This window comes from Myotis davidii, unplaced genomic scaffold (genome assembly GCF_000327345.1).
Source record: "Myotis davidii unplaced genomic scaffold, ASM32734v1 scaffold77, whole genome shotgun sequence".
NCBI lineage: Eukaryota > Metazoa > Chordata > Mammalia > Chiroptera > Vespertilionidae > Myotis > Myotis davidii.
In genome coordinates this window covers 2,655,523-2,669,776 of record NW_006289713.1, presented here as the reverse complement: position 1 = coordinate 2,669,776, position 14,254 = coordinate 2,655,523, and the positions used below count along the sequence as shown (strand labels likewise).

At 58.2% G+C, this 14,254-nt stretch overlaps 1 protein-coding gene across 1 annotated transcript; it reads left to right on the top strand.

The window, feature by feature from the left end:
* Positions 1-3,171: 3,171 nt before the first annotated feature.
* On the top strand, positions 3,172-14,247 carry ZFPM1 (zinc finger protein, FOG family member 1; the record flags this gene model as incomplete). The annotated part of the gene is made up of 7 exons (XM_015562967.1): positions 3,172-3,235; positions 7,808-7,910; positions 9,675-9,884; positions 12,991-13,224; positions 13,477-13,572; positions 13,665-13,811; positions 13,949-14,247. Coding segments are annotated over exons 3-7 (810 nt in total), but the record flags the coding sequence as incomplete, so codon positions are not given.
* Positions 14,248-14,254: the final 7 nt, after the last annotated feature.

Sequence of the window (14,254 nt, the reverse complement as noted above, 5' to 3'; positions counted from 1 at the left end):
ACTTGGCACGAGGCTGGAAACGCTCTCCAGGCAGAGATAATGTCCGAGGGGAGTGAGGGTGCGAGCACTGGAGAAGCCAGCAACCTTTGAGGCTCTTGCGGAGGAGCCCAGGGAGGAAGGAGCCTGCCTGCTCTTCCCTGCAGCTTTATCTCCCGCAGAATTAAATCCCTGATTAACCCTTATCTCCCCAGGAGGCGCTATCTCTGCCTTGGCGCCGAGTGTCCAGACGCAACGTACAAGATGATTGATTTCTTAAAGATATGAGAGCCTTTCTGATACTTCATTTATTGTCTAAATATTTTTGCTAACGTTTCAGTGGGCCCCTTATCGAGCTCAGCTGATGGGTCCCAGTTCTCTCCTCCAAGCACCTCCTGCCCCAAATCATCCTATCAGCCGCCTGGCGGTATTCACTCTTTCAAGAGGGGGGAGGGAGAGGGGCGCTGAAGGGGTGTATTGGCCCTTTCCTGCTGGGGGTGCAGGCCGGAGAGGGGATAAGGTGGCTGGACTCTGGGAGCGAGAGCTTTAGGAAGGACACAGAGGGCACAGAGCCTGGCAGGGGATTAAGAGTTGGTTCTGGCACCAACCTGCTGTGTTAACTCGGGCAGGTCCTTCCCTGATCCAGCAGCAGTTTCCACTGTTGAAAACGAGGGCTTGGAGGCCCAGCCAGCTCTAAAATTTGCAGTCAGTACAAGAGAAATGTTCAGGATGGATGGTGGATGGATGGGTAGATAAATGCATGACAGATAGATGGATGGGTGGATAAATGAATGAATGAATGAATGAATGGGCAAATGAATGAACAAACTTTCACCACCAGCTTGGTCCACGCTTGCTTGGCCCATCTGTGTCCAGGGCTCACTCACTTTAGCCATTAGACCATCACAACATCAGTGAGACCTGGGAGGGACCCCATGGCGGCCAAGCAGGGCAACAGGTTCACTGGGGAAAGACCCTGCCTGAGAGGTTGAAGTGAGACCCCCTGGGCCCTGACCTACCATGTAGCCCCAGGTGTCTTTGCCCCAGATCAGTGTAGAGGGTGGGCCTCCTTGGTCCTTCACCTGGAGATGGAGGTGGGGCTAGAGCCCTTGGCTCTGAGCAGCTTTCCATGCAGGAAGCCTCAAAGGCTGGCATCAGGGGTCACTGCCATGGCAGAGCCAAACCTCATGACAGCAAGCTCTGGCCAGAAGCCTGGGGGCGGGGGGTGCTGAGGCAGGGTGCCTGGGTACACTCCTGGTAATGCCCCTCTCTCCCTCTTTGATTCTCATTGACATTTGTTTGTAATAAGGAAGAATGCCCCCTGCCCATCTCTGCACTGCTTTCCCCTGATGTCTGGGACACCCAACCTGGGTGTGGGGTGCTGTGAGCTCTTTACCCAGGTGGGGAGGCACTGCAAGCTGCCCTGCATCCTGCTTAGTGCACCTGCTGAAACGTTTCCCAGCATTCCACGTCAGGGCAGCTTTTTCCCCACGCGCCAGGTGCTGCTGGCTGCAGCTGTCCAGCCTCCATGTTCCCACCTGGACATGTTGTGGCACACCCTGACAGCAGGCGGTTCCGACCCACTAAGATCTGGGCACAGCAAGGCAGCACCGGAGCTGGCCTGCCAGCTATGCCTGCCCAACGTCCCTGCCCCACCACTGCCTCCTCACTTGCCAGCCCGTGGGCCTGTCCATGCCTCTGCTGCTCCCGGGGACCTCTTCCAGCCATCGCAGCCCATTGTCCTCTGCTCAGTATACCCAGCAGTCCATGGGACCTCACAGGAAATGCCCTGTGGCTCTGCTGCTCCCTTCCCCTTCCCACATTACTGAAGGGTAGCCTGGCCCAGACCTGGGGTGCCAACAGGTCACTAGGACCATGATGGTCAGGCCCTGGACGAGAGCTTTACCCTGGCACTGTTAACTCACCTTGGCCATGAGGCGGTTCAGAGAGGACCCCAGAATGTAAGAGTTTCCCATGGCTGCTGTAACAAAGTGCCACAATCTGGTGTCTTAAGCGAATTATATTCTCTCCTAGTTCTGAGGCCAGGGGGTGGCAGGGCTGGTTTCTTCTGGGTCTCGGAGGAAGGATGCATTCCAGGCCTCTCCTCAGCTTCTGGTGGCTGCTGGTGGTCCTTGGGGTTCCTTGGCTCGGAGATGTATCAGTCCCACCTCTGCCTCTTCTCTCCCTGTCATTGGATTTAAGACCCACGTGGATAACCCAGGATGATTTCACCTGGCTTTCCTTAATTTAATCACATCTGCCAAGACCCTTTTTCCAAACAAGGTCACATTTGGGCTCTGGGTGGCTCTTGGGGGCCACATCCAGCCGGCTCCACAGAGCCAACAGTCAGCAGAGCGAGGGCCCAGCCAGGTTGGCCCCTGGCTCTGCATAGGACAGCCCCGAGGGGATGCTCAGGTCTGGGCTTGGCTGGAACACCGGGGCAGGGAAGAGGGCATTGTGGGGTGTCCTGGAGACAAGGTCCAGACAGGAGACCTGCTGCTGGTTTTCCTAGGTCCCTGGCACCCTTCCTCTCCATGCCTCAGCTTCCCTACCTGCAGTTGTGGGAGCTGGGAAAGTGCCACAGGGTATGGGAAGTGCTGTCAGCAAGAAGGGGCTCCAGCTACAGAGTCAACCCAGACTGGCCTGCAGGGGATCCAGGAGGAGGACTCAGCTGGTGTCAAAGACCCGGGACCCCTCCCACCACACCAGAAAGACTATTGTCCCCTCCCCTATTGTCTGCCTCCTCCAAGGCCCATTCCCACTGATGCCCACACAGTGCTCCTCCTCACCCCTCCAGGCCTCACCCCACTGTCCTGGCTACAGCTGCCCATACCCAGCTCCTGTCCCACCAGGCCTCAGCCCTTCTCAGCCTTGTTCCGTTTCTCCAGCACTTTCCCTTCCAGCCTCCACAGCTTCTTTCTTGCTGGCCTTTCCACTCCATCATCCTGCCAAGACATCAGGGACTGCATGTTCTGTTCATGGTGCCCCTGCACCTGGCGCAAAGCATGCCCTCATTCATTCGGGACTATTTGCCAAATGAATGAATGAATGAAAAAGCTGCAGTGATTCAATGGAGATCATGCATACCTGGGTTATAATCCTATGTGCAGCAGCCGCCACCACCACCACCACCCTTCCCATGGCCTTGGGTGCCATTAACCTCTGTGGGCCTTAGTCTCCACTCCTGTGAAATGGGTTCTTCACAGGGTCTGGGGAGACAAAGGGGCCTGAGGACGGAAAGGCCATTGCCTCTGGCAAGGTGAGCTGGGGACATGGGCGGGGCTTCTCAGGATGGGTTGATGGACTGAGGACTGAAGTTGGGGGAGCCCAGTCAGAGCCCACCCTGGCCTGCTCCAGTTCTGCCCTCTCAGGAACCTGCCTGTGGTAACCTGGGGGAGGGCCAGTGGCCCCGCTGACCTTCTGCAGGGCTGTCTGCTCCCTGTGCCAGGCCACCCTCCCCCAGAACAGGGCCCCCACCTCACCCTCCATGCGGCTTCATGAGAAGCACTGCGAGGTTTGGGAACAGCCTCAGATAAAGTTGTCACAGCGGATGCGGCGGAGATAGGGTTTCTGATGGTTATCGGTGGGCACAGAATCCAGACACTGACCTCTTTGTTGGGGAAACAAGGAGTGTTCTCAGATGCACCCAGAGAATTTAAAGTGGCCACCCGTTATCCTGGGCTGGGTGGGGCCGCCCTGGAGCCAGGAGGGAGGAGCGGGGGCAACCCTGCGGGGCTGTAGGCAGGGCAGGCAGGGCTTCTCGCTGGCTCCTGGCGGGGCTGAGAGCGAGCTAGACCCAGACTGGGCACCCAGCCTGCGGGCACCCATGGAGGAAAAACAGCTGGTGGTACACACGACTCTGTTAGTTTGGGCTGGAGGGCCAGGGGAAGTTGTGACCAGTCCCCTCCAAGCTTGCTCCCCCTGCCCACAAGGCAAGGCAGGCTAGGAAGGAGGCCTGTCTCTACCCAGCGCCTTCATCACCAGAGAAAAGGGCTTCTGTTCCGAGGCTGCTCGAATTGGGGAGAATATAGTAGGGAAAAGGGAAAGAAAATAAAGGGGCAGCCCATGTTATGTCAGCCCCTCCACAGGGCGAGTGGACTGAAATTTGCCCCTCACCCGGGGCTCAGTGTGCTCCTGGGGGCAGGGAGGTGGCCTTCAGGCTGCAGCCAGCAGACATGGGGGTCCAGCTGCCTGGCACAGGGCTAGGGACTGGCTCAGGGCTGCCTGGGGGTGTGGGGGGTGGGATAAGGGCAGGCTGGGCAAGGCCATGCTACACTCTCCAAGAACCAGGGGTCCCTGCACCCCTAGGAGCCAAGTGCCACTCAGGTGTTTGGGCCCCACCCTTTTCCAGCCTTCCCCTGTTCATGGTGCCCCTGCACCTGGCACAAAGCATGCCCTCATTCATTCGGGACTATTTGCCGAATAACACCAGCCCACCTTGGTGTTAAGGGGTGAGGGAATGTGGGGGTGAAAGTCAGTCAGAAAGCTCTGGATCTCCTGACCCATCTCCTCCTGGGAGTCAGGTGTAGGGTCTGGGACAGAGCCCCCTTTAGGCCCCTGCATTCCCTCCCTCCTCACTTGCCCTCACAGATAGGGGCTGTCACCTAGCCCAGCCAGGGCAGCCACCAAGCGCAGGTGCTCAGTACCCACTGGGACACAGAGATGGGCTGCTCTGGGCAGAAGGCACAATGCTGGCCGGGGACATGGCGCCACTGCCGTCCGTCCATCAGCTTAGAACGTACACGGAAAATTAGGGGTTCTGCAGCGTCAGCAAAGCTGAGCGCGGGGGTTTTTATCATGCTGCGAACACGCGCTCCTGAGAGTGATAAGCATTAAACCGACCGGGAGGCTGTCAGTCTCAGTGTGAGGGTTTAGAAATATTGGGACGAATAATTAGATTTCATATCGTTACCGCAGCACCCATCGGAGGATCAGGCAGATTAATTTTTTTTCACCCTCCTCTACTCATTAATATTCATTAGAGACTCAAGGAGACCCAGCCTCTGCTTTGCTGCTGGTTCACCCACCGCTGTGCCAGCACCCCCCATCCATTCTACTTTGCCCTAGGCCTAACCCCCTGCTGTAGCCCCAGTAGACGTCCCAGCCAGCAGGGACCCCTAGCTGGCACCCAGCTCCCACCCCTGCTCTGCAGTGTCAGAATCACCAGGTGTCAAAAGGAGGGAGCTGCTGGCCACCAGCCTGCGTGAAAGGAGGCTCGTTGGTAGAGATGCCCACCCCAACTTGACATTTAGCAATTGCCGGGCCGGTGCCCCAGTGGACACCAGGCTCCTGGCCCCAGAGGCACAGCTCCTACTTCGTGTGTCCTATTGGCCAACAGGAATGCAAAAGCAAGGGTGTTGGTGGTAGGGGCTTGTTTGCCATGTGCGGGTCACATACCAGACAGGTGCTGTTCCAAAGGAGGGCTTCACACAGATTGCTTCTTCCCAATGCCCTAGGGCCGTGGTCGGCAAACTCATTTGTCAACAGAGCCAAATATCAACAGTACAACGATTGAAATTTCTTTTGAAAGCCAAATTTTTAAAACTTAAACTATATAGGTACATTGTTATTAACTTAATTAGGGTACTCCTAAGGCTTAGGAAGAGCCACACTCAAGGGGCCAAAGAGCCGCATGTGGCTCGCGAGCCGCAGTTTGCCAACCATGGCCCTAGGGGAAACTGAGTCACAGAGTCATGAATGAGACATGCCCTGCAGGCAGGTGGCAGGGCAAGGATGGGTCCAGAGAGAGCAAGAAGACTCAGGCCACAGTCCGATCAGGAGGGGCATCACCCATTTGCAGAGAGATGCCAAGACTCAGGGAGGGCTTCGTGGTACTGGGACAGGTGGAGCTCTCCCTGACCCACTGGCCAGCTGTTCTCTGCTCACCTGTTCCATGACCAGGGTGCTCCGACCTGGCTGGGAGTTCTTACCGGGAGTGCCCGGCACACCGGCCTGATCTCGCAGGGTCCCTGAGTCTGCCACAGGGTGGGGAGAAGATGCAGAGGTAGTCAAAGGGGCGATGCCCTGCCCAAGGTCACAGTGGGAAGGTCAAGCCTGGACTGGATCCCAATGCCCAGCTCTGGAGCCCCTGTGGTCCCCACAGCCAAAGCCCAGGAGAGTGGCGTGGGCTCAGACCTGGCGTGGAGGTGTCCAGAATCCATCAGAGGACATCCCACACACCATGTCCTGCCCTGGGCATCCCACCATGGCAGCTTCCCCACCAACTGCCATGTGCACAAAACCACTGCCATTTCGATGGTGGCATTTTCAGGTGACAGCAAGTGACACTGATTCCTTAGTCAAAGGTCCTGATGCTCAGACCTTTCTAAGTAAAAGGCATTTATTTGCATAAAACAAAAAGTGCCCAAATGTTGACATGTGACATAACTTTCCATATGGGACTCAGTTGCTAAGCTTGGGGACCCCCAGGAAGAGGATCCCAGAACCGGGGTCCAGTGCTGGGGCTGAGGCCCAAGAGGCAGCAGCGGTCACACCCACTTCTTTTTTTAAAAAATATATATTCTATTGGTTTTTTACAGAGAGGAAGGAAGAGGGAGAGTTTGAAACATTGATGAGAGAGAAACATCGATCAGCTGCCTCCTGCACACCTCCTACTGGGGATGTGCCGCAACCAAGGTACATGCCCTTGACGGGAATCAAACCTGGGACCTTTCAGTCCGCCGGCTGACGCTCGATATCCACTGAGCGAAACCGGTTAGGGCTCACCCCCACTTCTTCAGGCAAAAAGGGCCACGGTTCTGCCCTGCCCACCAGCCAGCCATGGATCTGCACCCCAACCCCATGTGTAACCAAGAGCTGGGCCACAGAGTGGGGCTGCAGGCGGCCGATCCCTGGCCAGCCGTTTCCAGGCACAGGCTGCACTGGGACAGGGGACACGTGTTTCCTCTCCTTAGCTGGGCTCCGGAAATCAGGCCACCCCCTCCGAAGCCCCACGGACAGCAGCCTTGAGAGCCTAATCCAGAACTCTTTCCTTCCGGATACTGCAAAAGCCAGCTTGCAGACCCAGCCAGGAGGGAGAACACTGCTGGACAAGAGGCTGGCGTGACCTGCCCCTCCCCTCCCCCTTCCTTAAGCCTCACTTTCCTCCCTGTGAGACGGGAGAAGGACGCAGCCTGCTCTCCAAGCTGGCCCAAGGCTGGGTGGGCAAGGGGCCGTTCTCGGGAGCCATGTGGAGGGGGCCAGGGACTGAGCCAGGCTCAGCATGGGGACATTGTACTACTTGGGGACCTCCGTGAGTGGCTGAGCCCAGGAAGGTGTTCTTTGAGTGTCTGCCATGTTCTGGCCCCAAGATGGTCTGAACAAAAGTGGGCCTACCCTGCCTTGCAATGGATAGGGAACCCCACTGTCTGGGAGGACACAGAAGCCCCTCTCCTGGGGGCCTGCCATCTCCTCAGGACCCATCTCTGCCTCTCCCCATCGAGGCCCTGGGGGCCCGTGTGGGAGGAACCTATGCCTGGCGCAACCCCATGCACCCGTGGATTTCGCGAAAACCCAGCAGCCTGCTAAGATGGGGATGGGGGTGGTAAGGAGAGAACACAGGTCTGTGTGTGAATTCCCTCTGTCACTGGCTGGCTGTGTGACCTTGGATATGTTGCTTGATCTCTCTGGACCTCAGTTTCCAAGAGAACCCAGCTCCTGAGCTCTGAAAGGTGTCACTAGCACAGCATGTGACAGGGAACAGGCCCACAGCCTGGTCTAGCCATCCTACCAGGTGGTCTCTTGGGCTTCCCCGCGTGTGCCCCGTGGAGAACCGCTAGCTGGGCTCTTCCCATTCTCTGTCCGTGCTGACCCCCTCCTTTCTGCCCCTCAGAGCCCGGCCCTGACCCTGCTGCTGGAGGACGAAGCCTGCTGGCTGAAGACACTGCCCCGGGCCCTGACGGAGGCTGAGGCCAATGTGGAGATCCACAGGAAGGGTTGGTATCTGGCGCTTCCCTCTCTGCCTTCCGGAAGGTGGAGGTCCTCTCCCAAGGCCGGCTCTTAAAGGGAAACCAGCCTGCTCTGGGCCGGGCCAAGGGACTGGCCAACACACCCCTAGCACCCGATTAATGCCCACCTGGGGTCGCACAGATGTCTGCCCTGGAATGGGGGAGCAGGGTCTCAGGAAGCCAGGACCGCTCTCAGGGCTCAGGGATACCTCCAGGGCAGCGGAGGAGCCCAGGCCAGGGACCCGGCAACAGGTGCCAACTGGACCTGCCTGTGCATTTGGGCCACTCCTGCCTCCCTGCACCTTCTGGAGGGAGGGTTCCTGGAGGCAGAGCCTGGGTGGGGAGGAGGGAGAACAAGATGGGGTCCTTGCCCCCCTCACCTTCTCAATTCAGAGTCCAGGCCAGGCAGATGCAGGGGCTCCCATCTCCATCACCACAGCCCTGCTGCCCTGAGTGGTCTTATTCCTGAGGAAGGTGTGGCGTGGCTTCCAGTGTGTGAGGGTCAGGGTGGTGTGGACCCTGCCCCCCTCCCCATTACAAATGAGGCTCAGGCCCCAGGGGAGGATGTGGAGACATCCTCGTGATTTCTACAGACAAGAGGGCTGTTTGCCATGTGACCAGCCAGGAGGGCTGTGCACCTACTGACCGCAGGAAACATACCTCATTCCCCATTTTGCTAAAATGTTCTGGGGGGTGTCACCCTCACCACCACCTCCTGAGCACACAACACATTTGGCTGAACACCCCGTGGAGGCAGAGCTCCGTCCTGAGGGTGGCTTTGACTTCCAGACAGAGCCAAAGGCCACTGGAGATAAGCAACAGTCCTGTGACCAGCTCCTCGGCCCAGCCCCTACCCACCTGGAGGCTGCCAGGGCCTGGCAGGGGTGCAGAACGGATGCTGGGCTCAGCATCTGGGGACCTGGGCTTTCCATCCTGCCCTGCAGTCAACCATGCACCTGGTCCCAACGCTTCACCCTCTGTACCTCAGTTTCCCCATCCACGGGGGTGGGGGGGGTTGGCCCCTCCTCCCCACCAAGGGGTACTCCAAGGACCCAGAAAGCAGCTAGCGGAGAGGGCTGGGTCTTGGCAGTGAGTAGTCAGCTATGAGATTATACACCCAGCCAGGAGATGGGTCAGTTAGCACGACTTGGCCCACCCTTCTTCCTAGCCTGGTCAGCAGGGCTCCAGCCACCTGTGTCTGTCCAGGCAGGACAAGGGTCCTTGCAGCTAGTAGCCTTGTGCTGGACACTGGAGGTGGATTATTGGGCAGCTCGCCAGGGTCCTGTTGGATAAGGCTGCCCCCTGCAGGCCACCTTGAGAACAGTGCACCAGCAGAGTTGAATGGAGCAGGCTTGCCAGTCCAGGGCCTGGCCCAGTGGCTACCCAGGCGCTCTGCCACCTGTCCTCCATGCCACCCCGCTCCTGGAAAACAGAGAAGCTCCGCTGACTCCCTCAATTTCCACTCAATGGGTTCAGCTCAGGGCAAGGAAGCCCAAGGAACGCTAGGGTAGGCCTGGGGGACCAACCCAGCTGCCCCACAGATGCAGGACTTGTGGAAACCAACCAGCCACAGCTGTGCACCAGGCCTGGTCACTCCCTAACTGTGGCCTTGGCTCCATCCCCCATCCTGGGCTTCAAAACTCTGGTCTCTCAGATGAGGTGCTCGAGAAGATAAGAGGGGAGTCTTTGCAGAGCTGCTGTGGTGGGCCTGGAGCTGCTGGTCCTCCCATCACCGTGCCCTTACCCCTGCAGATGGAGCCCTCTGGTGCAGGCTCACCAAGCCAGTGCCAGCAGGGGGACTGCTGAGCGTGCTCCTCACAGCCGAGCCCCACAGCACCCCCAACCACCCTGTGAAGAAGGAGCCTGCAGAGCCCGAGGGCCTGGCTCCCTCACACACTGACATCCAGCTCCTGCCCCAGCAAGCTGGCATGGCATCCATCCTGGCCACAGCCGTCATCAACAGTGAGTACCACCCTCGGGCCACCCCGGGGGCCTGGGAGGACCAGCACAGTCCCCAGGCGCAGGGCTGCAGGTGGTACCGAGGAGCTCAAGATCTACAAGATCTGTGACCACGGGATCAGAACAGAGGAGGAAGTGTGCTGCAGGAGACATGCACGGGGAACTTGAAAGAGGGGTTCCAGGAGGGGGAGGGGCTCCAGGCTGCAGCGAGTTCATGAGAGCAACAAGGTTGGCTCATGAATAGTGATGGGGCAGCCCTGAGCAGGCTGCAGGGAGGCAGGGCAGCAGCATGCAACTAGCTAGGGCACAGAGGCAGCAGGGTCCCCAGGGCCCGGGTCATACATTGGAAAGATCCAGTAAACAAGCACAAACCTGAGTCTGTGCCTCCCTCTTTGAAGCAGAGCAGGTTTCTGTTTCTCAGCCTTTGCTGGCATGTGGGCCACCCCTGGCCCGGCCCACTAAACACTGGTACTGCCCCCCTTCTCAGCACACACTAAGCCTCGGAGAGTTGTTGTGCGAGTTAAGTGGGATTCACACATTCCACAAATACTTGTTTAATATCCACACTGAACTAAGAGGTGGAGGCACCAGGATCACCGAGGCAGGGCGCTGGCCACGCCTGAAAGGACCCATAGACCAGAGAGGTGACCTTACTTGGAGGTGGTGGCAGCAGTGGAGGGTACGTCCCAGGAAGGAAAGCAATGACGTGGTCAGACAGTAGCAGGGCTACTTTTGTGGGGTGCTGGGAAAGTTGCTCGGACATGAGAGCAGTCAGGTTTGGACCTGCATACCGGGAAAGAGCAGCTGAGTGGTCACCCACCAAGGCCCAGGAGGTGGTCACTGTGGTTGGAGCCAGGCAGTGCGGCAAGCGCAAACTGGGCAGATCTGAGGGTGGTTCCAGGCAAGAATGGGATTTCTTCTCAGAGCAAGGAGACCGCTCTAGAGGCTTTAAACAGTAAAGGTTGTGATCCAATCTGGTTTTAAAATCACCATGGCTGCTGGGTGGTAACTGTGAGGTTGCAAAATTGTAAGAGGAAGCTTTTTGAGCAAGTCAAAGGTCATTGGATGCAAGTGGATGCAGCTAAGGCATAGCCTGATGGGACATTGGAGTCCACAGGGACCAGCCGGCTAGTTGGGTGGGTGAGGAGGCGGCAGCAATCAGGAGGCCAGGAACTTCGGTGTGGCTGGCTCGGTGGATGTTGGTCTGCACCTTTGTTGGCTGGAGAGTCAGTGAGGAGAGCTCTGCTGAGCATGCTGACCTCTAATTGGCTGGGAGACGTCTGCTAGGGCTCAGGGCACAGTCAGAGCTCCACAAGCTCCCTGGGCAGGATGAGACTCCCAGGGAGAGATGTCCACCAAAGGAGGTGGTATCTGCTATGTCCAATTGTTTTTGTTGGTTTTTTTAATTATTGATTTTGAGAGAGAGGAAGGGGGAGAATCAATTTATTGTTCCACTTATTTATGCATGCATTGGTTGATTTTTGTATGTGCCCTGACCAGGGATTGAACCCACAACGCTGGCTTATGGCTCTAACCAACAGAGCTGGCCAGGGCCCCAGTTTAATTCTTGAGACTCCACCACTCTGGGAAGTTTCTCACCTGTTAAGTGGGGATAATGGTAATACCAGCTCGAGGTGTTTGTGCAAGTTACTTGGGCTGTGCCCACCCAGGACTTGACCATTGGTCAGCCCACCTGTGGTCAGTCCTGGGTCACTGTGGCTTGAGCTGGCCTCCAGCGCGCTGACCCCTCTCTTGACTCTGAGGCCAGCAGCACAGTCCCCAGCGCTGACCTTGCAAATACATTTTTAAAAAAACACTGGTGGCCTCAGGTTCCCATTTCAGGTTAAGGCCTCAGCTGATACAGAACAGAGCTGCCTTGAGCCCCCAAATAAAAGGGAACTTGAAAAGCAGAGTAAACAGTAGAAAGGGAACAGAAGCAGAAAAACTGCAAGTAGGGGGCACGAGGGTGGCCACCTCGCCCAGGCAGGTACTAAATTCCTTAAGAGAAGTGGAGAAAATGGGAAACCTGGCAGCCTCCTGGGTGGGGGAGGAGCACCTGTGCAACAGTTATGGGCCCAGGACAAACATCGGAGAAGCCAGGCTGAGAAACACATCCTAACCTGCAGAAGTAGAAACCAGATGATAAGGAACCCCAGGTCCTTCATCCCTCCTCTAAATCAAGGTGCAGAACAAGCCCTCCCCTGACCATCTTCAGCCAAGAGGCAGCTGGCCACAGAGCGGGGGCAGACAAACAGAACATTCCTTTAAATTCTGCTATAAAAACACACTGAGAACCAGAGAACGGGTGAAGCAGCCATCAGAGAAATCTTCACCTGCTGGAAAAATCAGCCCTGCGATCCAAACTCCTATAAACTGAAAAATTAAAGGCAGCTTATTTGTCGTCAGTTTGGTGGATTCAACTGTGACCATTCAGTCAGTACCTGATGTGGAACCATCCACCTGTATGGGGGGTAACACAGGGACAGAAAGGGCTCCTCTTCCTTGCAGCTCCTGGCTTCACCTCCTGCCCACCCCCACCCCAGAAGCCACCCAGAGCCATGTTCAACTCTCATCCTGGTGCCTGAGTGCAGGGGATTCGTGCACCTGGTCCCTGTGTGCCTGGCCACTCACACACCTGTTCACATGCACACCTGTTTCATCCTCCACAAGCACCAGGGTCCACACCATCCCTCACAGCCCCCTTGCCAACACAAATGCACCAGCACACACTTGCCCACCTTCCTCACCTGTACATGGTCACCCCCACTGAATAACTGACACAACCCCGTCCTGGACCCGTCTCACTCCTGCAGGTGTCCACTAGCATGCCCATGCTCCTCCCATGAACACCCCATGAGGCCACAGCATCTCCTTATGGGGTTCACTGTTGGAAGGCAGCCTGGAGGGCATCCTGGGTTATAAAAGGACAGATAAGAAAGGGCAGCTGTGATGGGAGGAGGAAGCACCTACTGCTTAAAGCAGGAAGACGCCAGAGGCAGCCAGGGCAGAGCCCTCACGTTGCAGAGTCCACTGCCTGGCCCTGGGTTGCAGGCGGCCCCTTTTGCTTCTGGAATGTCCCCTCAGGCTTCACCCACCTCTTGCCCCACAGAAGATGTCTTCCCCTGCAAGGACTGTGGCATCTGGTACCGCAGTGAGCGGAACCTGCAAGCTCACCTCCTGTACTACTGTGCCAGCCGCCAGAGTGCCGGCTCCCCTGCCGCAGCCGCCGCTGACGAGAAGCCCAAGGAGCCATACCCCAACGAGCGTGTCTGCCCCTTCCCTCAGTGCCGCAAAAGCTGCCCCAGTGCCAGCTCCCTGGAGATCCACATGCGCAGCCACAGCGGTGAGGCTCCACGCCCCCTCAGGACCCCCGCCTGCTTGCTGATAGCGGGCCCACTGCGCCCAGGCGACAGATGTGCCTGTGTGGTCCTCCCACCATACCACACAGCCTCCCACAGCTCCCAGGGCATGAGGCCCCTCTGTGGCTGTCTGGATGGTCAGCTTGGGGCTGGGCCCGGGCCGGGGTCCTGGGAGGCTTGAAGAGCCCTCCACACACAGCCCACGTCACGGCCCCTCACTGGGCCCTGTGTTCCAGGCGAGCGCCCCTTCGTGTGTCTCATCTGCCTGTCGGCCTTCACCACCAAGGCCAACTGCGAGCGGCACCTCAAGGTGCACACAGACACACAGAGCGGTAAGCAGGCTGGGAAGGGGGCAGGAGGCGGGTCAGGGGGTGTCTGTGGAGCCCACTGGCTCCAGGGCCCTGACACCACAGACCATCTGCAGGTGTCTGCCACAGCTGTGGCTTCATCTCCACCACAAGGGACATCCTCTACAGCCACCTGGTAACCAACCACATGGTCTGCCAGCCAGGCTCTAAGGCTGAGATCTACTCGCCAGGAGTCGGGCACCCCTCGGCCAAGCTACCCCCAGGTGAGCCCCAGGGGCCCCCTCTGAGGGCTGGGAGGGGGCTAGTCCATGAGACACGAGAGGGTCAATTTGGTCTTGGCCCTCGACCACCTCTGCCCAGCCCAGCCCAGCTCTCCCTTCCCACCCTGCCCCTTCCTCAGGTCTGGCCCAGGCAGGTCCTGCTCCAGCCCTGAAGTCTGGCCCCTGGGGTCTCCCTGCAGACAGTCTACCCGGCTTTCAGCAGCTCACTGCCCTGCACGGCCCCCTGGCCTCCTCCGACCTGGGCCTGGGGTCCACCTCATCACCAGGACTGGACAGGAAAGCCCTGGGCGAGGCCACCAATGGAGAGGCCAGAACGGCCCCCCAGAACGGGGGCAGCAGCGAGCCCCCAGCAGCGCCCAGGAGCATCAAGGTGGAGGCGGCCGAGGAGCCCGAGGCGGAGCCAGGGCCCCCAGCCCCTTCCTCGG